Raw genomic sequence first — 22470 nt, forward strand, 5'->3', positions numbered from 1 at the left:
TTTTCACCAAGACCACGCGGACGGACATTGCTGAGTCCTCTTTGAGTTCGGCCACCTGCTCAGAATAGTGGCCAACGGCAACTTTCACACGCTTGTAATGTATTGTTTTAACAGAGCCCAAAATGAGCAAAACTGACTAATTGGGTACTTTTTACTATGTTTGCAAGCTACCAATGCTAATGGAAACATGCCGCACTACCAGTTACGGGACTATGAGATGAATCTTCTTGGAGAGCTCCAGAGACAACAAAACAGCGCCCAGTTCTGTGATACACTTTTGCAAACTGAGGGTGAGGCCTAGTGTGTAAAATTATTATTCAAATTATGTTAATGATGAAATATATTGAGAAGATTATGCATTAATTCAAAATCCTAGTGTGTAAAAAAAATAAAATTCCAATGATGAAATTTATTGATGAAAAGAATGCGTTAATCCAAAGTATGTGACATGATTGCTATCCATATTTCAGGTATCTCGGTGCCCACTCATAGCTGTGTTCTAGCGGCGTTTAGTCCTTACTTCTCTCAGAAGCTGTCAGCCACACCTTCTCCTCCAAATGGGCAAAAACGTCAGATCCAGGTTCAGTCTTTGAAGGCCCACACCCTGTTGAAGCTGGTTGGACTTCTTTACTCAGGAGAGTTGGAGGTAAAAGGAAGTGTAGAACACAGTGATGTGATGAATGCAGTCCAGAAATTTGGGATTACACCCCTCATACAGCGACAGAGAAATGAGGCTACAAAGGAGATGGACCCCCAGGAGAACCGGGTCAGGAGTTGCAGTAAATGCTGCACGTTAACAGCTGCTGGTGGGGAGAGTGCTAAATGCAAGACAATGAAAGATTCACTAGCGGATCCTAAGATGGCAGGAATTGGGAAAGATACACATCGTTCAGTGGAGAAGACAAATTGTGTATCCAACGGGACACAAACTCCGTTAGAAAATCTAAGTGAACCTGTAACCTCAGAGCACATCAAATGTCATCTTCAAAACATCCCATTAGATACTTGCGAATCAAGTTCACATGAACCCTCTGCATCTGTTACAAATCCAACGTCAAATGACCAAGTGTCCAGCAATCGGTCCTGCAGTTCCAACAATGACATGTCCTTCTCCCAAAAGCCTTGGAATGAAAGTACTGGCTCCACTGGTAGTACTCTTTTGCTGACTCAAACGAAGGACAAGATCAAGACAAGCAGAGTCGAAGCTGAGAAGATACCAGAAGTTGAAAATGGCAATTCTACAGAAAGGAGGCCTGTATTTGCCAAGATAGCAAAGAAGAACCTGCCCAAGATGAAACTGATGGAGTCAACACAATTATCCGTTAAGGTAAATAGTTTGGGCTCATAGTCAATTTTCCATCTCCCTTTCAGTACCCTGGTCCAAATATGTGGAATGACATTGATTACATCTACACTACCGTTCAAAAGTTTGGGGTCACCAAATTGTTTGGGTGACCCCAAACTTTTGAACGGTAGTGTAAATATTATTATAATAAAATATTATGAATTAAATATTATAAATTATATTTTATATTTGTATAAGATTATATATAATCTGTGAATATAAATATACATATATATTCTAAGATTTTTTACACAGAAGATTATATATATAATCTATAAATAATTATCTAAATAAATATATACACTACCGTTCAAAGGTTTGGGGTCACCCAAACAATTTTGTGACCCCAAACTTTTGAACGGTAGTGTAATTTAATACACGTTTAGTTGAATAAGTATTTCTGCTGGCCTCATCTAAAATAATCACCCACACACAGAGATTCACATCCTTTCATGATCCAGAGTGTTAGAAAAAGGGCACAATTTACATACATACACCCCATAATGATCCCCGATTATGATAGGTATTCCACAAATGGCTTTTCAGTCAAATCATGTTTTTTAATTTTTTTTATTGTGTGTTGTGACTTCTTTACACATTTATATCCTCGTCAGGAAAAATAAAGTACCGTGTTGATATTCTGCTTTGCAGGTGAAACTGAGGAGAAGGAGTTCAAAAGAAAAACTATGGGAGGTTGTGTCTATTCCAGATGACGATGAGAGAACGTCAGGGTTCACCCCTTTACCTCAGGTAAAATACATTTATGTAAGAGACTCACTAACTTTGCTTTAGCCTCCAAAGTTTTGATTCCAATAGCCTTCATCCCTCATTATACGGGTGCGATTGAAAACTCACAATGTTAAGGACCGCTTGCTAGCAGCTTTGATGCAACAATACAGTTTAGTATTTGTGGATAGAATAATAATACATTTAATTTATAACCCATTTTACATTTGGCACAAAATCTCAAAGTGGTCAAGGAGTGCGTTCCACTGGAACATCTGTCATCACACTTTTGTTGCATTTTGAGCAAAATTGCGCTACGTTCAGTTCACGTTTGTCAAAATTGTGATCATGATTAGAATTGGATTAATTGAGCGGCCCAAAATCTTGATGCATTTCAAAATGATCCATAGTTTTTCTCAGTTTTTTTCTCACTGTGGGACTACTTGATACTTTCAATTTATGTACAGTGTATATAATTTATAATTTCTTTATATTTGGTCTTATTGGTCATGCCTTTGTAGGAGGCCTCCCCAGCTGCAGCCCAGACTTCCATCCATAAACAAGGTGAACCCAGCAACTCCAATAGACTTCCATCCCACCCCAGTACTACATCTGAACGGTCACATCACGTCATTGATTGCACTGCTCCACACCAAAGTGGAACGCTCCAGTCGGCATCTGTTCCACAGCCTCACGGCCTTTCAGAAGAATCTGATGAGCAGATAGAGAAGTTGTTGGAGGACATCATGATGGGTCTGAACATTCTGACTGACTTGGGAAGTCCAGAGGGTGACACGGGGCAAAGTAAGATACTTTCAGCCACCCCTTCAGCTGAATGTCAGAACGTTGTGGAACGAAGTGACCGGATATCAACATACACAGGTATGTGCATGCATGCTTTTTTATATATATATATTTTTTTTACTTCACACGTGTATTTTTTTAGCCATTTTAAAATGTTTGGTTTGTTACATGTCATAGCCGCAAATAGATTTATGGTGTCATCAATTCACATTTGGATAAGATGAACAGTTTTAAATTGGAAAAGTTGAAATGGGTTAAAAATGTAGAGATTACTGAAGGAAAATGAAAAAAAAATCAATTTGTAATATTTTGTGGGTAGTGTGATGTTGAAAATTAAAATGTTTTGGTTCATGGGAATTTTTGGGATCAGTATGGATAAGGGGAAGAGTTAAAGTTGGAATGGTCAAAAAAATGTAGAAATGACAGATTTATTTTTTATTTTTTAAATCATACATTTTAAATTTGAATCTCAAGAGCAAAATGCCATTATTTCGGTGCAGGCACTTAGGAGCAATCCAAAGATTTCTTTTAACACAATGCTCTTTTTTTCGTATTTATTTGTGTACAGCTCAGAAACAGCCCAACTGTAAAAGTGAGCCACTTGTTGATCCGAGTAGCATGGAAATCCCAGAGCAACCGTTTAATTTGGATCTCTCATCGGTGAGATCATTGGAGCAAAATTACCAACCAGTCCAGGAGCCGCATCCCTTGTCTTCGTTTTCGTCACCTTGTTTGAACGATTTGCGGCTCCCTAGATGCCTCTCTCCGATTGATCCGTTCACTTCAGCAGAAATTGATAACCTAACCGCTAACAATTATCAATTGCCTCGCTGTGTGGGACCCTTGCTTATAGAGCATTCTGGATTACTTGTTTTTCCAATTGCTCATCGAGAAGATGAACAGCCCCCTTTATTGAAGACACGTCAAAACTGCTGGCGAGAGCCATTCCTAAAGCAGTTGGAGTCTGAACCACAGCAAAGCCAAAGCTGTAGAACACTACCTTGCATTAGAAACGCCGTGGGGGCGTGTCCAACTGCTGCTGAAAGAAAATCTTACCCCATGAAGATAAAGCCAACTTTAATACGTAAAAAAAGTGTTGCTTTGGATGGTATTGCACCTCCTAAAAAAAGGAAAGTGTGTGTGGATTATCCTCCAGATGCCATTGGTTCAAATTGTGATGCATATCTGAGTACAAAACAACTGAGTGTTTGCTCAGTTAGTTTGTCACGAAACAATGTCCTGGCAAAAGAAAGGAATATGGCCAAAGGCTCTCCAAAATCACCAACCGTTCTTTCAGTCACACAGAATCAACTGTCAACCACAAAGAACCATGTGAAAGAGAGAACCATAACCGTGGAACCTCCAAATTCGACAAATACAAGCCAAACGCGCATCAAGACCAGGGACTTCCTGAAAACAACTCAAGGGCCTCCAAGCGACACATGCACACAAAGCTACACCAATGCAAACGCAAAGGTCCCGAGATTTCCTATTGCATCCAACCAAGTCTGTCTCTTCAAGCCGAAACGTGGCAGACGACCAAAAAACACGAAAGCTCTTTTTTCTCCAAACACTTCTGCTCCAGTCATATCCAAGAGTGAAAATGAGGTGAAAATTGAAGAGGAATTGTTCAAGATAGATCTGGAAAAGAGTAATATAATGAAAAGAAAAGGCCCCAAAAATAAGAAAGGAAGGGGAAAGGAGCAGGTGGTTACAATGAGCGCTGCCAAAACTGACAACGATGCGTCCAAACAGAAGATTGCTTTCAGCAAACGGCACAACTTAAAAAAGAAGTCAGTTAGCCAAGAAGTTGGTAAGAAACGGCACAACTTAAAAAAGAAATCAGTTAGCCAAGAAGTTGGTAAAAAGTCCTTCAATGGAGATGATCATAAAGAATTCGTCAGAATTCCGCTTCAAGAAGAAACCTCTGCAAATGTCAATGTTTCCGTTGATGTGAATCACTGTCAAATTCTCAAGCAATCACCGGATGAGAAGGACAGATTACAAGAACAAGACTACGAGAGCTCTTTTAGAAAGAGGACCACTTTCTTAACTGCTGAGCATCCTTCTTTGGATGAGGCCAAAGAATCATTTACTCAACATTCTGAGAGGGACCAAGCACAGAAGACCCCCATACAAGGTATGACTGTGCATGTACTTGATGTTGCACATTTATTTCATTTGGTTCAATTCATTTTAGTGGAAGTCAACATGATGATGAAAACTTACAAGAAAGAAATTTGAATCTACAAGTCCCAATTATTGTTGGGAGTCTGTGTGAAACATGCATGAAAACACAATACAAGGATTTGAGACACGATATTTAATGGACGTGTCAACAGGGTTTGCGATTAACTTTTTTGTACGCATACTGATGCACCCAACTTTTTTTCTTGGTTGTGCCAGTGCTAAATGTGCCTGAACAAGATTCTTTACATATATAAAATTTGTTTTTTTTAATCACGTGTATTTTGAATAATGTGTCAACATGTCACTCTTATAAATTCAATTATTTTAACACATGTAAAGAGGTTTTTTTGATTATTAATATTTTTTTGGGGGGTATATGACAAAAGAAATGACCTACTTGAGTATTACTATCATAACATGATTTCTAATAAGAGAACAAGTGTTAGGACAAGAATGTTTTTTCGACTTCTACAACCTCCCTTTGAATATATAAATGCTTGTGTGTTTATGTTTAATCAACCAAAAATATAATTCTTGACATTTGACATTAAATTCAGCTTTATGGAGAATTTGTTAACTTGACATTGGTGTAGTGTGAAAGGGGGGGGGAATAATAATTATATATATACTATATATATATATATATAAAAAAGTCACCACTTGTTCACTTTTGATTTGCAGGACTAACGCCTGTTGTGATGCCACCTCAAAAAAACAACCCAGGTTGCTCTCTTAGTGACAGACAACCATGTCCACAAAATCAAGCATCTTTGGAGCCTACCGTGAACCCCCAAATCAGTACATGTCTGTCTGCTGTCACCGGGTCACCAGTAAACCCAGAATGCAATAAAGAAGATATCATTGACGTAGACGATATACTCTCTTCCCCAGAAAAGATACTTTTAATCAGCCAGCACGAGTGCATACTTGTTGATGCTGATACTACACCAAGTGAAGAGGAGGGCGAGATCGACGTGACGGGCGATGAGTTAGACTGATGTGTGTACTTTTTTGGTGTTGTGGTCATTCCTAATGTTCTCTGTTTCTCTCTGGCTTTTACTTCTATGTTGTGCCAAGGTTAGATGTCTAATTGAGTGACCATCTTTGTATAATAGTTTTTTTCCTGTTGTGTTTCCCTTACCAGTTGATGTCTGCGTAAGATGGCAACAAAAGAATCACACTTATTTTACTTGCAGAGTTTCCTAATATGTTGAAGAAGGTAAAATGTTGCTTTTTCCCCCAGTTGTTTTTTTGTGTAAGTTGCCAACAAAAGAACCTCGCTTACTTTATTTTTATAACCTGTTAAAGAATTTCAAATGTTGCTTTTTGTATGTTGTGTTTAAATCGTTTTGTGTTTAAAAAGTGGATGGCTACTAATATGATTTATAAATCACTTATCAAATTAATATTGAATGTAAAAAAGCCTGTATTTACAAAACCCACTTTCAATAAAATGTGTTATTGATTTCAACATGTTAATTTACGTTTTATCCTGTGTCCCTCTCTTCCTCCTTTTTTTTTTTTTTTTTTTAAATACAGTATACTGTACAGTATATTGCGTCACCAGACTGAGAGTACCGCTACATTGCAGCAGAGGGCGCGCTATTATTTCAACGACTTGGAATTTACCTTTATTGACAGCGGAAGCGGTAACGGAAACAGAATGCACGTGTATGCACAGGACTTGAAGGTTACTCAAACCTCACCGGCAACCTCATTGTCAGAGAGAGGAGGTCAATAAGACGGTCCGTTTGCGCTCAGAAAGACTGACCTGCACTGTAACACGTCATGGACCCCATGAAGGCGCAACAACTGGCGGCGGAGTTGGAGGTGGAGATGATGGCTGATATGTACAACCGGTAAAGTTGGAATAAGCTAACCTCAGCTAGCTTCTGCAGTGGCACCATCGTTTCATTCATCAAAATACTGTTCTCTCGTTTAGCGTTGAGGTGAAAACAATATAAATTATAGTTACTAGCGAAACCAGTGTGCGAGCTTGGAATTACTTCGAAATACGTACCAGATGTCGCATTTAAACTAGTGTGGTTCTTGTCACACAGGGATCCTCACTTGTTTACGTCAAGCACAATAAAGAAAAATTATTGTTCGGTATTAGTGACATCACCTTAAATTATCTATTTATAGGCTCTAATTTAATGAACCAGGATTTACACAATCAGGATTTTTCCGATTTTCTTTTTAATCAACCAATCAGAAATTGATTTATATGAATATATGAGAGCAGATGTTTGACAAATAGAGTATTTTGCAACAGATGTTCAATGTTGTATTCATTTGTATTTGCTCGACAGTGCTATGAAGGTACAAGAGTACCAAAATTAAATGAATACATAAATAAATGATAAATCTAGTTAAAATAGCATGTATTAATTAATTTCAATATTTATGTCAAAACATTTGTTTATATTTCAATAATTATTTATTTGAGAATTTATTTAATTGTACCGCTCTTGTTCCTCTGTGTCATGAATTATTTTTTTCTGTAATTTTGTCCCATTAAGCTCAATGGGTGGGACTCGCGCTGATCCAGCACCAATTAAATTGCTTGTTGCAGCACAAGCTCCACCTTGAGGTAATCGCAGATGTTTTAGGAAATGCTATGGATTTAGAAATGAACACTTAGGCCCAAATGTTTCATGTGCAAGATAACATCTTTGACCTTGCAGAAGATATCGACAGGAATATCAGACCCTGAACATATGACTTGCACAGCAGATGAATTTCTGAAAGTTCTCAGATGTTATTTCTCCTCTTTCTGAGTAAGATAGACCAAAGAGTTCAAACCTTGAGGTTGTTCTCCAGTGCATCTCCCGTACAACACTGAAACACATGGAGCACATATGACATCACCAACCACTGCCGTTGTTGTGTCATATTTGGTATAAATAAAATTGTTTTGTGGTTTGATGTTTTCAAAAGGCCAACAGAAAGTGCATGAAACATAACCTTCGCCATTAAATCCATGGCTTTTCCTAAAATGTCTGTGATTAACTCACAGACATTTAGTAGACAATGGCGCTGTAACGCACCAAACTGTCACATCATTAAATCTTTAACTTGGATGCTTAAGTAACTTCTTAATGTTTTAACTGCCATTCAAATTGAGAAAGTTTAACGATATTAAATATAGCGACGAGAACACCAATTTTTAACTGTAATGACAACTGTCTAATGTAAAGTTGATTTGAGGTGCTTGTGTACTTTGCCTATCTCTCCAAAATATTACTTGTCACAGAATAGTAAAAAGTTAGCCATGGAAAATGAAACGTAACTTCAAATGAATAATGGCTCAAATACATTGCATTTCCAGAATGACCAACGCCTGCCACCGAAAGTGTGTGCCGCCACATTACAAAGAGGCAGAGCTGACAAAGGGCGAGTCTGTGTGCCTGGACCGCTGCGTGGCCAAATACCTGGACCTCCACGAGAGGCTAGGACGCAAGCTAACAGAGCTCTCAGTCCAAGATGAGGACATGATGAGGAAAGCAGCTGTCGGCAGCGGATAGTGACGCAGAGACTGGGATTAGATGCCTAAGACTTCCACCAAATATCATGGCAACAACATTGGGTGAACTCTTAAAAGCAGGAGTTTTATTTGAGACGTGTTTGTGAGTGAATGCATCTGAATTTAAGTACATGTGGGTCCAGTGGGAGAAACCGTCGGCTGCAGTTGAGGGTTACATAAAAGGGTCTGAGCACTGTGTACACTTGTATTATGACTTAAAGTACTTCAGAAACAGTCTCAGCAACTTCTCTTGATGTGGACTGATATATTCAACCAGGCCTGGTCCTTCAGATTGGGTTACTGGAGTATGAATGCATATATTCTTTTTTATTTTTTGTACTTTGACTCAGTCATATGTACATAGATTTTTAAATGCTGTATGTCATAAACAACTGTTACTGTCTTCAGTTCAGGAAACGGTACCTTTTTGTTGATCCACTCACAGTTACAATTAAACCAATAGTCAACTTTAACCACTGCTAATAGTAATCATGACCCTTTATGCATCAGCATGATAAATTTACCAACGGATTTCTTTGGCGTTAACCCCACAAGGAACGTCGCCTGCCTCTTGGAACTCTCCTGAAACCTTCCATTATATTGTTGTCTACCTTCAAGAAAGCCTGCTACACTTGAAGGCCAACTCAAGCTTCTACATAAACACGCGATACTAAATATACTGACCATTTTTATGCCACCCCGTCGGGTCATTGTTAAACGACCGTGGGTCCCTTGAAAGACTACAGTGGAGCCCTCGAGTTTGCGGCCTGCTCAATAGCAAAATCAATATAATTGAAGGCCATATGATTACAATGAGAAATTATTCCGTGCGATGAATTGTGAACACACACATGCTGTTACCATTTATATACCATTTATCATTATTGTGTAGATTGTGTCATAAGTGGACCATGTGTTTTCTTTTTTAAAATCCGTTTCATTTTGTGTGATGCCTTTATTCTGTCTGTCAGGCGTCCAACTGCATATCGGCGGAACTGCAATGTTATTCCCCCTAACATGAATAAAGCAAAGTTAGTATGCACTAGCTGAGGCGGATATTGCTGTTATTATTACAACAACCATCGAGGGAGCCGGGGGCGGTAAATTTGTGCTTGTCCCTTTAAGACAAACAGTAGCAGATGGGGAGGAAGTGAAGAGAAGCGACTTTCGGTTCCTCTCGAAACTCCTTTTATTATATACCTGTGGTCCGCACACTGGAAAACGGAAGCTTTGCCAATCCACGACGTTGTGAGAAGCGTTTGTGCTGCATGGTGCTTGTCCACAAGTGGACGCTGGAAGATCTTGCCGCGTCTGACCCATTCGAGAGTTGAAAGGGGCGGCCACCGTCAAATACGCTCTCGAACTAAGGTGAGAATGCACGATGTCAATGCGATGCTTAATTTTTTTTAATCTGCTTTCAAAAAACACACAATTTTTCTAATGCGAACCTTAATGTCAACCACTTGCGTATTTAAAGTTTCCCATTCAGGTTAACAACGAAGTACAATTTGTGCTAAAATAGGGATAACGTTGCCAATAATCTTGACGAGGATGAAATATTTCGTAGATAAGTGGTTCTCGTTATTTTTCTTGTAGTCTACAGTGGCGTAAAACTCTGTTTTAATGGGCCGCTGTCCTGCTTGATCAGTGTCGTTATTAAGCTTATTGCGTGAAAGTCCAGAAAAAATAAAACAACTGTACACACACACGCACACACACACACGCGCACACACACATATAAGAGAATCCACCACCACCAAGTTGCAATTTTAAAGTTATATATATGTTTAAAGTTAAAAAAATAACTAAAAAATAAGTCTAATTGCTGCCTGTGTGGATACTGTAAATGTTCTTGTATGCTGTCAAAATGTAATGTATATATACATTTACATCTTAACATACCTCTGAGGGAAATGAGCTAGAAGACTGTCTACAATTTTGAATACATTTAACATACGTAGTTGTTTTTAGTAAAACAACTGACCAAAGAAATTAACAAATGGGGAAGTGCCATAGAGAAGCAAGAATAATGTGTTAAATGAATAGGAACGGACAGGAGGAACAATATCGTATGTGATACTGCATGCACAAAATAGACAAACATACAGTGTTTGATATTCATCAGAACTAGATCTGTATTTTCCACTGAATCCGAAGTCTTCATCTTACCATTACTTATTTTAGACAGTTGTTCACCGTTATCTTATTTTAGACACTTGTTCAGCTTTATCTTTGTGTGAACAGTTTGAATGCCTTGGATAAAAATATCTTGTTTAATTATTTACGACCCTGTTGTCAGTGTTTCTATTTATTATTTTATTATCACACTATACTTGATTACTTGGCTGTAGTTTTCTTTTATTTTGTTTGTTTCTTTTTGTTGTTTTGTCTTCTGACTGGTGTGCTGTTATGCTTGCTCTGTTGTGTTTTTGTGTGGGACCGTCTTGCAAATGAAATGTTACATCTCAAGGGGTCTAGCCCACGTTAATAAAGAAAACATTCAATGACTCATACAAAGTCAGTACATGTTTTGGTTCCAACCGAATGGTACATAAACTCAAACGGTACCATGTGATGTGTTGGTACCGAAGCGCACACTCATGATTGTGTGGTAGTGAAACAGTTTGCGGTTCTCCAGTGTACATGAATATAGCAGTGTACACGCAAGAGCATAATTTCATCACAGTCAATAGCATTGAGTCTCGAGAATCATTGAGAAGTGGGAGTAACATTATGATTCCCGTGAAATTGTTCAAATGTAAAATTTTGGTTCCTGTTTCAATGATTGTCTGTTAACCAATGAAAAATAAGGGTGCACCGCACATACATGGCACCAACTGCATGCTTTGTTAAAAAAATTCAACAGTGGCCAATTGTGTTTAAGAGCCTGTCATATAGAAGTTGACAGAGTGATTGCATGTGTGAAAATCAAATGTTCCTTAAATTTTTTTTATTTTTATTAATGACACCAAATAATTAAAAAAATATATATGTAAAATAATAACACGCGCACACACACACGCGCACACACACACGCACACACACACACACACACGCACGCACACACGCACACACACGCACACACCTACACTGATACCATTGAGTACAAATGTACTTTGTACTGTGTGTGCTCAAACAAGCACATGAAGGTGACTGCAGTCGAGCCCTGGCAAAGTGTCACCGGGGAGGAAACTCACAATTTGGTGATGTTTGTTGAACTGTATTTGCCTTGGAAGTTTTACCAAATAAATAATCGTTAACATGTCAGCAGTGACTCAAATTAAGGCGAACATGCAACCAAAGAAAATATAGTACTGTACAACAATATTTTATGTGACTCTGGCCTGTCCATCTTTCATCGGTCATATTTAAGAAGTAGTTCCCCAATGTTAGTAAAATGTTTGGTGCCTATTAATATGGAATACATTGTAATTAAATAGGAAAAATTCTTTGATGAGTAAACGATTACAACTCATGAAATGTTCATTACTTCCTTCTGGTCGCCAGATGGATATGGTGGAAGAGTTGAAAGAAGCTGATCAGGGTTTCGCGCCTATCAACGGCGCTGCTAATGAAATGCAGCAAGAAGACAACATGCAGGGCCAGGTGAGCTTTCGAACGCACAGTATTATACAAAGCCTTCAGTGTTTGGACCTTGTGATAATCAGACTTTAGGCCTAAGTACCTCTTTCCTGATTGCAAATAAAATGACTCTCTTCTGACTATCTATCGCATTTAACCACTGTTTTTCAAAGATGGAGGAGTTTCTGGGTCCACAGGCGGAATACAATGAGGAGGAGGAAGAAAGAAAATATTACAGAAGGAAGCGATTAGGAGTCATCAAGAATGTTCTGGCAGCCAGCATTGGAGCCATGATTATGTACAGCGTGTACATGGGTCAGAAGTCGCCTGTCGTAGTTTGATATGAGTCGGGACACAGACCACAAACTCACTTGTGTATTCTGTGATGTGCATTTTCCAGGGTTACTGCAGCTGCAACTTATCCTTCATTACGATATGACTTATCGTGAAGTAAAGTACAGCAACCTGGGTTTAGAAGACATTGATCGGAAGATGCTGAGGGGAATCAACGTCACGCCCATAGTAGGCCTGCTGTATACCCCCATTCTCATCAGGTAGACAAGCACATGCAACGATTCCTTCAATTAAACGTTGGTTATCCTAAACCATGTAATCCTCATGTTTTGATTGATCTAAGATTTCTTGGAACCAAGTGGATGATGTTTCTGGCCTCAGGAATCTATGCATTTTTTGTCTCGACCAATTACTGGGAGCGTTACTACACCTTGGTTCCATCTGCCGTTGCTATCGGCGTGGCCATTGTACCACTATGGGCCTCCCTAGGAAATTATATCACAAGGTGAGTCCAAGGATCATAAAGGAGGACATTTATTTAGAAAAGATGGAAAAATGCACTGGGCAGCAAATTATTACCTCATAAAATCAGGTTACATTTTTCTTTCTCAAAACTACTTGTCACAACTGTCACATCATTATGTCACTCGAGGACACAAGGACATCAAGCATATTTCTATGCATTTTCATTAGACTTTTCATACAGGCGAATCTGGACTTTTTTTTAAATAGCTCATAGCAAGTGAATATAATTGTTGTGATGTGAATGAGAATGTCTGAACCAAAGAAACTCAGATGACAACACTGTAATGCCTACAGTGTTTCATATCCACTTTTCTCTAAAGAGATTTCTTACTTTTCTATTCTGTACATGGTAGTTCAGATTTTCTATGTATAATCTGAATTGCTGCCACATGCTGATCAGATCAATGATCAGATTCTACTGTGCTATGTACTGCAGTATAGACAGTGTTATATTTAAGATAAAGTATTAATGCATGCATAAAAGTAGGCTTACTATAGTACTGTGCTTTTATATTGATCACAGTGTTGTATAAGATTTGAGAAATGCTACCTTTCTGATGAACAGTTGCAAAAAACTAATATTCCTGACAAGTCATGCTGTCACACACAGGATGGCACAACAGTATTATGAATATGCCAACTATAAGGAAGAGCATGTACAGGAGCAGAAGAAGATTCCAAAAGGAGCATGCCACAAATACATCATCATCTTCCAGTCAGTCTTCAGTGTCATCTTTCATGTGAGTCCCTCCATAAAACATAAAAACACGTTTGGACGTGCATAAAATATAGCAGCAGTTCCCAAAAAACAAGATTTGTTTTTACATTTACATTTATTTATGTTCATAAGGTTTGAATATCGTATGTAATATTTAAAATGCTCTTATAATTACCGTAGTGGGCGCAACGCATTATAGGGCGCATGTATGCCGTGACTTACGGTAAACAAATAAAATAAAAACAAAACAAAAAAAAATGAAATGGGAGCATGGGACATAGTTGATTTGATTTGTTTATTTCTGCAAGTACAAAATACTTATTACAAAATTACTTAGTATGGTTCGTTTATCGCGGCTTCACTGCTTCGCGGATTTTTTCCAGCCCCAAAATTTTTTGTTATAATAAGAGTTCTAAAAACACATTTATAGTGTTGTACTTTGTTATAAAAGCAGTTGTTATAACAAAATACTTCTGAAAACATATTTACAGTATTGTACCTTGTTATAAAAAGTTGTTATAATAATAAAAGAGTCCTAAAATCATATTTACAGTATATATACACTACCGTTCAAAAGTTTGGGGTCACAAAATTGTTTGGGTGACCCCAAACTTTTGAACGGTAGTGTAAATATTATTATAATAAAATATTATGAATTAAATATTATAAATTATATCTTATATTTGTATAAGATTATATATAATCTATGAATATAAGTATACATATATATTATAAGATTTTTTACACAGAAGATTATATATATAGTCTATAAATAATTATCTAAATAAATATATACACTACCGTTCAAAAGTTTGGGGTCAACCAAACAATTTTGTGACCCCAAACTTTTGAACGGTAGTGTATATATATACAAAATGCGCATAGCGCTGCTATGGTAACTTGTGACCGCTAGAGGTCCCTGTTTAACCAAGGTTAACAACAAAACGTCACATCTACACGTTACACCCACACACATACATGTATAATATTTATATTTTCAATATTTATACAATACTTTCTGTATGTTATTTATGCTATTAATGTATTATTTACACGTTTGAAACTTTTTCTTAATGTTCTAATAATAACATATGCACTTAAATGGTTTCATATACATTAACTGACAAACGAGGGATCACTGTACTTCCAAGCCCCCCACCCGTAAAAAAAATTCACACAGATGTATTTTAATAACGTGACAAAGTAAAAATTGCTTTTCTCAATTGCACAAGTTTCACTATTGCAATCAAACACTTTTTAAAGTGCTCAAAGACAATGGGACAATTCTGAACATTACAGTTATCAGTGTGTATAAACTATGCATAAAAAAACAATAATTTTTGAAAAATTAAGAATGATGGCTTTGACCTTTTTGTGTCCATCTCACTTATTTTGCATTCGACAAGAACATCAGTTGATAGTTTTCTCATCCCCCAACACTGTCACTCACTCAGAGGTGAAGAGGAGACTAAACCAATTTCACGTAACCTGGACACAATTCAGAAAATGTGCAGGAATTATATACATTATATTATATATATGTATATGTATAATATTATACGTACATGACCTGTGTTTTTGGAAACAAATTGAGGTATGATTGACTTTAGCCCACTAATAATGTTGCACTATACAGTGGATCCTCCCTTTTCATCACCACTTATCCTCACAGGTGAATTGTCCCCACTCTACACATTACGTACAGTTCTCTGATTGGTTTACCGCCCTGGTCTACGTATTTTACGTACAACGTATTGATGATTGGTTCATCGGGTTACGCCTACATATTATGTCCCCGTGTGACAACAGCCACACAGGAACATTTGGGAATTCGGTCCACACAAAAGGCACACCTTATTAAAGACACACAATAGGCACACCTTATTGAAAGACACACCTTAATTAAAAAAAATCTAAGTGTGCGGAAAATACTGTAAATATATTTTGACAGATTGCAGGTCAATTTTGATTTGTCTGTGTTTTGTGTCTCTCACCAGCTGAGCTTTGTCTTTGCTGAGCTCCCCATGACTATCATCCTCAAAGAATGCATTCTTGACAACAATCACATTCTCATCAATGTCAAAAACTGTGGTAAAGTCACTGCACCCTCATTGGAACTGTGATGTGATTCTAGTTTTTGTTCATGCGTGTGTGCTTGGAATAGACGTTTATTGGTACAGACATTCGGCATTTTGACGAATATCGGCATCTGCCTTTTTTTGTTGAAATAAAAGATTAATTCAAAACGGGGTTAACTTAAGGGAATTATTTATTTATTTGTTTATTTAAGTTTTCACTTTATAATAAATGTTGCTAATTCTGGGAATTCATTGCCCTTTTTTTTTGGTCTGAAACTGAGACAAAAATAAGTTTAACTTTTTAGTTAGATTGGAGCTCTGCACTTATTGTTAAAATTCTAAAACAGCTAATTTGAAAAGTAATTTTACCAAACATGTTTGATAACGTGGCTGTATTTGTGTGAATATTGTTGACATAAATCTGTCCCCGTAATCTAAAGCCTTATCTCCATGCTTCCAAATGGAAAAATAAACAGCACAGACATAAAAAAAGTAAAAGCACATCTCATCCAGTTTTGACTTTTCAGTCTCGTGTGTATTCAAAGCAAAGATATTGCTAATTTTACGACATGTTGACAGTGCTGTACATTTTCATTGAAATTGAAACAATGTGCCATTTTGTAGCTGTGACTGGATGGTTTTGGTAAAATGTTCTTGTCTTTTTCCCACCAGGGGCTGAAATTAGTGGTGTGGTTCCGGGATTCAACACCACTGTGCTGAAATTTCTACCCCAGTCCATGAATCTGATCATCGGGGAGAGCGTCCTTATGGGCTTCGCTTTCCTTTCCATGATCATTGTAAGTGTTCTGGCTTCTTACGCACACCCAAAAGACCCTGCATTTCATAGTGTTTGGTTTCTTCCATTTAATTATTTTCCTACAATACACACGTTGACATAATGTAAAAAAATCCAACCTTTCATTGGAGTAACAATTAGCTCCTTACTAGCTCGATGTCTGTTTTTTTTTTTTCTTCCATCTAGCTTTAATAATCTCAGTTTCTGTGCCCTTTCCCCATTTTGTCAGTTTCCAAATGTGAACTTCAATTATTTTACCTCATTCAGTTCCTTGTGCTGTGTGGTGCTGCGTACCGCCCAACAGAGGAAATTGATCTGCGTAGTATTGGCTGGGGAAACATCTTCCAGCTCCCTTTCAAACATTTGAGGGACTACCGGATACGCCTTCTCTGCCCTTTCTTCATCTACAGCGGATTTGAAGTACTCTTCGCCATCACTGGACTCACCCTGGTACTTTGCTGTCATTCAAAGATTAATATAAGGTATGCGGTGGTACCTTGACTTACGAGTTTAATTTGTGCCTTCTAAATAAAAATCACTTAGCTATTGAAATAAGGCAAATGCTATTAATCCGTTTCAGTCCCACCAAAATCAGCATTGATTTATCACTTGTTTTTTAATTAGCACTGTACATTATTATACTTAATAAAAAGGTACAATAGTACTAATTGATAATACTTATACATGTTTTTCAATTTCGCCCTTCAATTTCACAGAATTTATTCTTGACAGCTTCTGCATTTTTCACCACATTTTTGAAACATTCTGCAGCTTCGCCAAGGTGTGCAATGTAGGAATTATTTTAATTGCCTTGGTTGAAATTATCGCCTTTATTGCTCGCTTGCAACTTATTAAGTAGCATAGTGTAGATGTAGCAGTAATTTGCTCACATTGATTTACCAAGTCACATACACCTCTTGCTCTGAGATTTTCTGGGATTTCAAGATATAATTCAGTGGATCATCATTTTTTTTTTCTTTTTACCAGGATTCACTTCTTAACATCCATGGTTAGAAAAAACAACAGCCCAAAAAAAATACAAGTTCAAAACTCACTGGAGGTAACCACTTGAAATGATTGTGGCTGAAGTCCTTTGTCGCCATCTCGTGGCCATCTAGTTGCAGAGTTTCTGAAGCTTCCTCACAAATCAGATTTTCATTTACAACTAAAAGCCCCCCAAATAGACAAAACCGTAGGTTGGCACACTCGAAAGTCAAGATACCACTGTACTCGATAAAGCTGATACTGTTTAAAGAGTACACGATCATGCCAGGTGTATTTATTTATGAATCTTTTCTCTCCATACAGTCTTATGGCGTTTGTACTTTGGGTCTCCAAAAATTGTGGCTATTGATTGTGGTCTATGGACTCTCGTGCTCCGTCTTCTCTATCCTGTCCCTCTGCCTCCTACGTCTCCCGCGGTGGGTGTGTCTGGCAGGAGGAGCCACTGTGCATTTGATGCTGTTAGTGGTACTCATGGTGTTTTCGCCAACTCCACAAAACTTGGCCTATGAGGTCCCTCTTCTGGTAATTACTATACTCTGGGGACTTGGGACGGCCCTGAACAAGACTGGAGTCAGCAGTGAGTAGCACTTGGGATGTAGTGGTACATGCACATGCCATGTCTTACCAAAAAGCATCCATATTTGTGTGTCTGTTTCAGCCTTGCTTGGTATTTTATATGCTGAGGAGAAGGAACGTCTGGACTTTGTCTTCACAATCTATCACTGGTTACAGGCCATTGCCATCTTCGTGGTCTACCTCTGGTCAGAGATGCCGATGAGGGTAAGTAACTGTAAATCAGGGCTGTGAAGTAACAAAGTAGGAATACGTTGTTGCTGCACTTAAATATGTCGTGTACTTTACTTGATTATTTGTTTTTCTGATGACTTTTTACTCCCCACGTTTGAAATATGTACTGCGAATGATGACATGACAAAGATGTAAATAGAGAGATGTAAGGTCGGCTGTGGTTCAGCTCTTGACAAATGGAATGATTTATCAGGGTTTGGGTAAGGCAGAAAAAAACAGCAATATAAGGGAATCTGAACTAGAGCCCATCAATGATGACAGCAAGAGTTTTGAAGAGTTTTTCTCATCAATGACCTTTTGAAGATAACTGCTTGAATTGGCGCTGATGCTGAAAATAAAACGTCACATTTTAATTTTGTCTTTCTCTCCACATCTCTCCAATTGAGGCGAAACTTGCCATCATGTTAGCAACTTTACTGCTAGCTTGCTACTGCTACTGGCTGATGGAACGCCGCCTAGCCAAGAACGAGCGTCATAGGTTGCCCCGCATACCTCGACCCAAGCACAAGGTGATCAGTGGCACTAAATGTCTTATACCATCATCTACTAAGCTTTTGTAAAGTTTTTTATTTATTAAAAAAAATTGCAGTGTCTCATAAAAATATCAGAGAATTCAGTAAGTAAATTTACTATTAACCAAAAGACAAAAGTGGGACCAGCAGTTCCTGGAGAAGACCCACACAAGCATGAGAAGAACATGCTTAGATTCAAACCCAGGACCAGTTTCTGATTGTTTGTGACATAAGCCCTCACAAAAACTGGCATTTTAATTGGGGTGTGTAGACTTTTTATTAGTGTATGAAAAGCTCATGCTTTTTATTGTGTGAAATTTCTGTTGTCGCACTCAGCCTACCAACAAAAAGCAATTCCTCACCCTGCAGAAATGATGTAATTTGTGTCCACAGGTCAAAGGTTATCGCTACCTGGAAGATGGCAACTCAGATGAGTCAGACTCGGAGAGAAGCGAGGAGGATGACGAAAAGGATGAAGAGGAGATAGAGGCAGAGGAACAATTGGCGAATGAGTCTGAAGCAGAGGACATGGAGGCCGAACGCCAAGATCCTGGAGCTCAGGGCGCTGACTCACTCCGAGCCAGGAGGAAGAGGCCAGAGAATCACCAGCAAAGGGAGGACGACGCCCATCTGATGGAAGGCCGGAAGTGAACAAAACTAAATTAGAAGAAAGAGAGTGAGGAAGACATAAGAGCATGTCGGTGTTTCATCATTCCTCTAAATTGTCTGAAGCTTTTCATTAAGGACAAATGAATTTGATTATTTTTCAAGCAATAATTAGACAGCAGCGATTATTCAGATGGAAGGCTTGTGGAAATTTGCCAAATGTGAAAGCTGGAGCTGCCCTGGAGTTGAAGCCTCTTACTGTAAATATTCATTCTGATCGTGTGGCTTTGACATTCAAATCATAAGTGATGCCTGAAATAATAATAAACAAAATGTACTGCTTAATGCTCAAGGGATTCAGTAACCAAAGATAGACACGGTACCACAATTTGTTTTTATTTGTGTCCCTATGTATTGCAGAAATTGAGATGTTTATTATGTCTGTTGTTTGCAATGTTGTAGCTAATTAAAAGCATTTGTAGTTTTATTGTCTGCACTTTAGAATTTCAGTTAATGCCCAGACAATACACCCTTAAAACTGCTGGTTTAAATGTTTATGTGGTCAAAACATTCTCCACTCTGTCTCAAAAACAAATTACTGCAATTTACTGAGAAGAGTTATTGTATATATACTGTATATTACTGTACATCATTTAGATGTTGTTGCGCAAGTAGACCATTTTACTGGAAGTATGGAAGAGGTGGAAAAAAAGATTTTAATGGAAAAATGTAGCATAGTCGTGCTGTTTTCTATCATCCACTGCTGACCCTTACAAAGTGCTGAGCAGGCAGATGAGGTTTGTATAAACCACACAAAGATGCACAGTGCAAGGTCATCGGACATTTGTTGGATGAACCTTTCATGTGGGATGCAGTGACAACAGAGATCTCTTGCGTTCCTGGGTAGCCTTTCTCAGGAACACACAAAAATAAACACACATTCAATTTTGCACCATCTCTGCATCTCTTGCAGCTGACACGTCACACAATTTAGTGTGGTCACAGATATTCTACCAGAATTCTTAAATGTAATTGTATATGACCAAAGCGCTACTGACTTTCTTGTTGATTCAGTTGACCAGTTGAGGCTTAGTTGTATTTTCTGTCTTACCAATTTGGCAGTAATGGACTGGATTGGACTAAATATACAAGAATGATCAATTATCAAGAATTAGAAACATGAAAGCAAGAAATGATTAGTATCTAAAAGCTTCATTCAGACGTATTTGGAATTTTGTGAAAAAACAACAATCTGCGTCGTGGCTCACGTTTCAGTTGTTCCATGGCTTGGAACAAGCTGAATGAAACTCGTGTTGGTTTTTCCAAACATCAATTGTCAGAAAAACGCTAAGAATTACGTGTTGTCCATATGTGCACTAGATTCCTTTTCCTATATTGTACATTCTAAATTATAGCAGGCTTACCAAAAGTGAGTTTCCACACCAATGCCTTGAATTGCATTGAGAAGGTTGCAGCATACAAAAGGGGTTGCCTTGGTGTTGTAAGAATGAAAATCCCCGAAATTGATAAATTACTCTTGATTCTGAGACTGTACTTTGTGGGCATGAGGTGCAAAAGTCACGACCAGCATAATTTCCTCGCTCATATCTTTAAAACTACTGCTCTTCCACAATTTACATTTCATGTGGGTGTGCATAGAAATGGCTTCATTATGTGCTCAGTGACTTTCAAGTAGTTTCCCTTCAAAAAATTTCCCCATTACGTATATACACTATGTACCATTTAGAATGTTTTCCATCATCTCATTCACTGCAACATTGACACGTGACACGCTTGGACACATTCTATGTCCTATTAATGGCTTAGGTTTCATTGATGAACAACTCGAGAGGGGTGAATGGAGTGATCAATGGATGTTTTTTTTCAATGCACTGCATTAAAAGCCTCTGCGGTCCATCTGCTGAATGCTCTCAGAGAAGGCGATTAGAGGAGATGAAAGCACACAGTAACAGATGCAACGCACATAGCCGTCTTTTTTGTCTATCCGGTCTTATAGCTACCGCTAACGTCATGGTTGTTAGTTTTTTGCTGAACCTTTTGCATTTGTAATACACTGCTAAAAATAAATATATGGAACATGTGCTTGGATCACAGTGAATGAAATATCAGTCATTTTAATGATCATTGGAACTCAAAATCATCAACCCAGGGAGGTCTGTTTTTTCCTACATGCCAGGATGAAATCTGCGGTTGCCTTTCTTTTGTTTTGTTTTTCATTTATTTCATAACCTAGACTGTGTTGACGTGTGTCATATGCATTACTTCTGTTGAGACGAAAAATGTTCTCCACAAGGGATCTCCTGCCAGACCTGGATCAGGGCAGGTCAAGACCACGACAGACTGGCTTCTATGTGGTGGCGGTGGATGCAGTAAGCCATGAATACCAAACAAAATCCCCCCAAAAGGGTTTGATTGAACCATAACCCTCCAGTGAATAGGCAGACAAGTTCATGAGATCGGGAACTGGAGACATACTTTAGCCACATGAGGCTAAGCACAGTCATGCACCATTATAAGTCTGAGGATCTCACTTGGGTACCTAATGGCAATCAGCAGTCACAGAGGTCTCTATGGGCCTCCAAGAAAATGCTACCTGAGACCTAATCCATATAATGGAGGATGTTGCAGCTAGCAGAATGTTCTTCTTGGTGGAAGAGTAGAGAATTAGTGGAAATAACGAAAATGGAAGTATTTGTGTTATATCTGTGCTGAGGGACATTATGTGGCCATGTGACGGTTCTCAGGAATTTTGGAATTGTGGGTCAGTGAAAGATGGGAGGTGTTTGGTTCTGAACCAGATCTTTTCACTTTTCATGTCTCGCAACTGCTGTTAAATTTGTGTGTCTTGACATATGAAGGGATTGACAATAAAGCTGACTTTGACTTTGAAATAATAATGTAAAAACAAAAGTGCAAATAGAAAAATAAATAGCAG

General features: G+C 38.2%; 3 protein-coding genes across 3 annotated transcripts; all 3 read left to right on the forward strand.

Annotated features, from left to right (window-relative positions):
* Window positions 1–13: 13 nt before the first annotated feature.
* On the forward strand, window positions 14–6245 carry LOC133150942 (uncharacterized). Its single transcript, XM_061273574.1, has 6 exons — window positions 14–290; window positions 471–1327; window positions 1997–2095; window positions 2593–2953; window positions 3444–5015; window positions 5747–6245. The coding sequence occupies exons 1-6, from the start codon at window positions 188–190 to the stop codon at window positions 6061–6063; spliced, it is 3309 nt and encodes a 1102-aa protein (XP_061129558.1). The 5' UTR covers window positions 14–187; the 3' UTR covers window positions 6064–6245.
* A 466-nt stretch (window positions 6246–6711) lies between these two features.
* Window positions 6712–9636, forward strand: timm10 (translocase of inner mitochondrial membrane 10 homolog (yeast)). Its single transcript, XM_061274565.1, has 2 exons — window positions 6712–6924; window positions 8397–9636. Exons 1-2 carry the CDS (start codon window positions 6854–6856, stop codon window positions 8590–8592), a joined length of 267 nt encoding a protein of 88 aa, XP_061130549.1. The 5' UTR covers window positions 6712–6853; the 3' UTR covers window positions 8593–9636.
* A 75-nt stretch (window positions 9637–9711) lies between these two features.
* Window positions 9712–20001, forward strand: unc93b1 (unc-93 homolog B1, TLR signaling regulator). Its single transcript, XM_061274564.1, has 13 exons — window positions 9712–9959; window positions 12099–12197; window positions 12347–12488; window positions 12574–12727; window positions 12811–12972; window positions 13603–13732; window positions 15708–15801; window positions 16461–16585; window positions 16852–17034; window positions 17893–18166; window positions 18248–18369; window positions 18783–18905; window positions 19302–20001. The coding sequence occupies exons 2-13, from the start codon at window positions 12099–12101 to the stop codon at window positions 19557–19559; spliced, it is 1866 nt and encodes a 621-aa protein (XP_061130548.1). The 5' UTR covers window positions 9712–9959; the 3' UTR covers window positions 19560–20001.
* Window positions 20002–22470: the final 2469 nt, after the last annotated feature.

The sequence above is a fragment of the Syngnathus typhle genome, linkage group LG3, assembly GCF_033458585.1.
Source record: "Syngnathus typhle isolate RoL2023-S1 ecotype Sweden linkage group LG3, RoL_Styp_1.0, whole genome shotgun sequence".
NCBI classification, from domain to species: Eukaryota; Metazoa; Chordata; class Actinopteri; order Syngnathiformes; family Syngnathidae; genus Syngnathus; species Syngnathus typhle.

Bases quoted from the DNA above. Each gene is read 5' to 3' on its own strand.
- LOC133150942 (XM_061273574.1), top strand. From the start codon at position 188: ATGCCGCACTACCAGTTACGGGACTATGAGATGAATCTTCTTGGAGAG. The intron at 291-470 runs GTGAGGCCTAGT...TCCATATTTCAG, and splicing joins TACACTTTTGCAAACTGAGG to GTATCTCGGTGCCCACTCAT. The intron at 2,096-2,592 runs GTAAAATACATT...ATGCCTTTGTAG, and splicing joins GGTTCACCCCTTTACCTCAG to GAGGCCTCCCCAGCTGCAGC.
- timm10 (XM_061274565.1), top strand. From the start codon at position 6,854: ATGGACCCCATGAAGGCGCAACAACTGGCGGCGGAGTTGGAGGTGGAG. The intron at 6,925-8,396 runs GTAAAGTTGGAA...TTGCATTTCCAG, and splicing joins ATGGCTGATATGTACAACCG to AATGACCAACGCCTGCCACC.
- unc93b1 (XM_061274564.1), top strand. From the start codon at position 12,099: ATGGATATGGTGGAAGAGTTGAAAGAAGCTGATCAGGGTTTCGCGCCT. The intron at 12,728-12,810 runs GTAGACAAGCAC...GATTGATCTAAG, and splicing joins TATACCCCCATTCTCATCAG to ATTTCTTGGAACCAAGTGGA. The intron at 18,906-19,301 runs GTGATCAGTGGC...TTGTGTCCACAG, and splicing joins TACCTCGACCCAAGCACAAG to GTCAAAGGTTATCGCTACCT.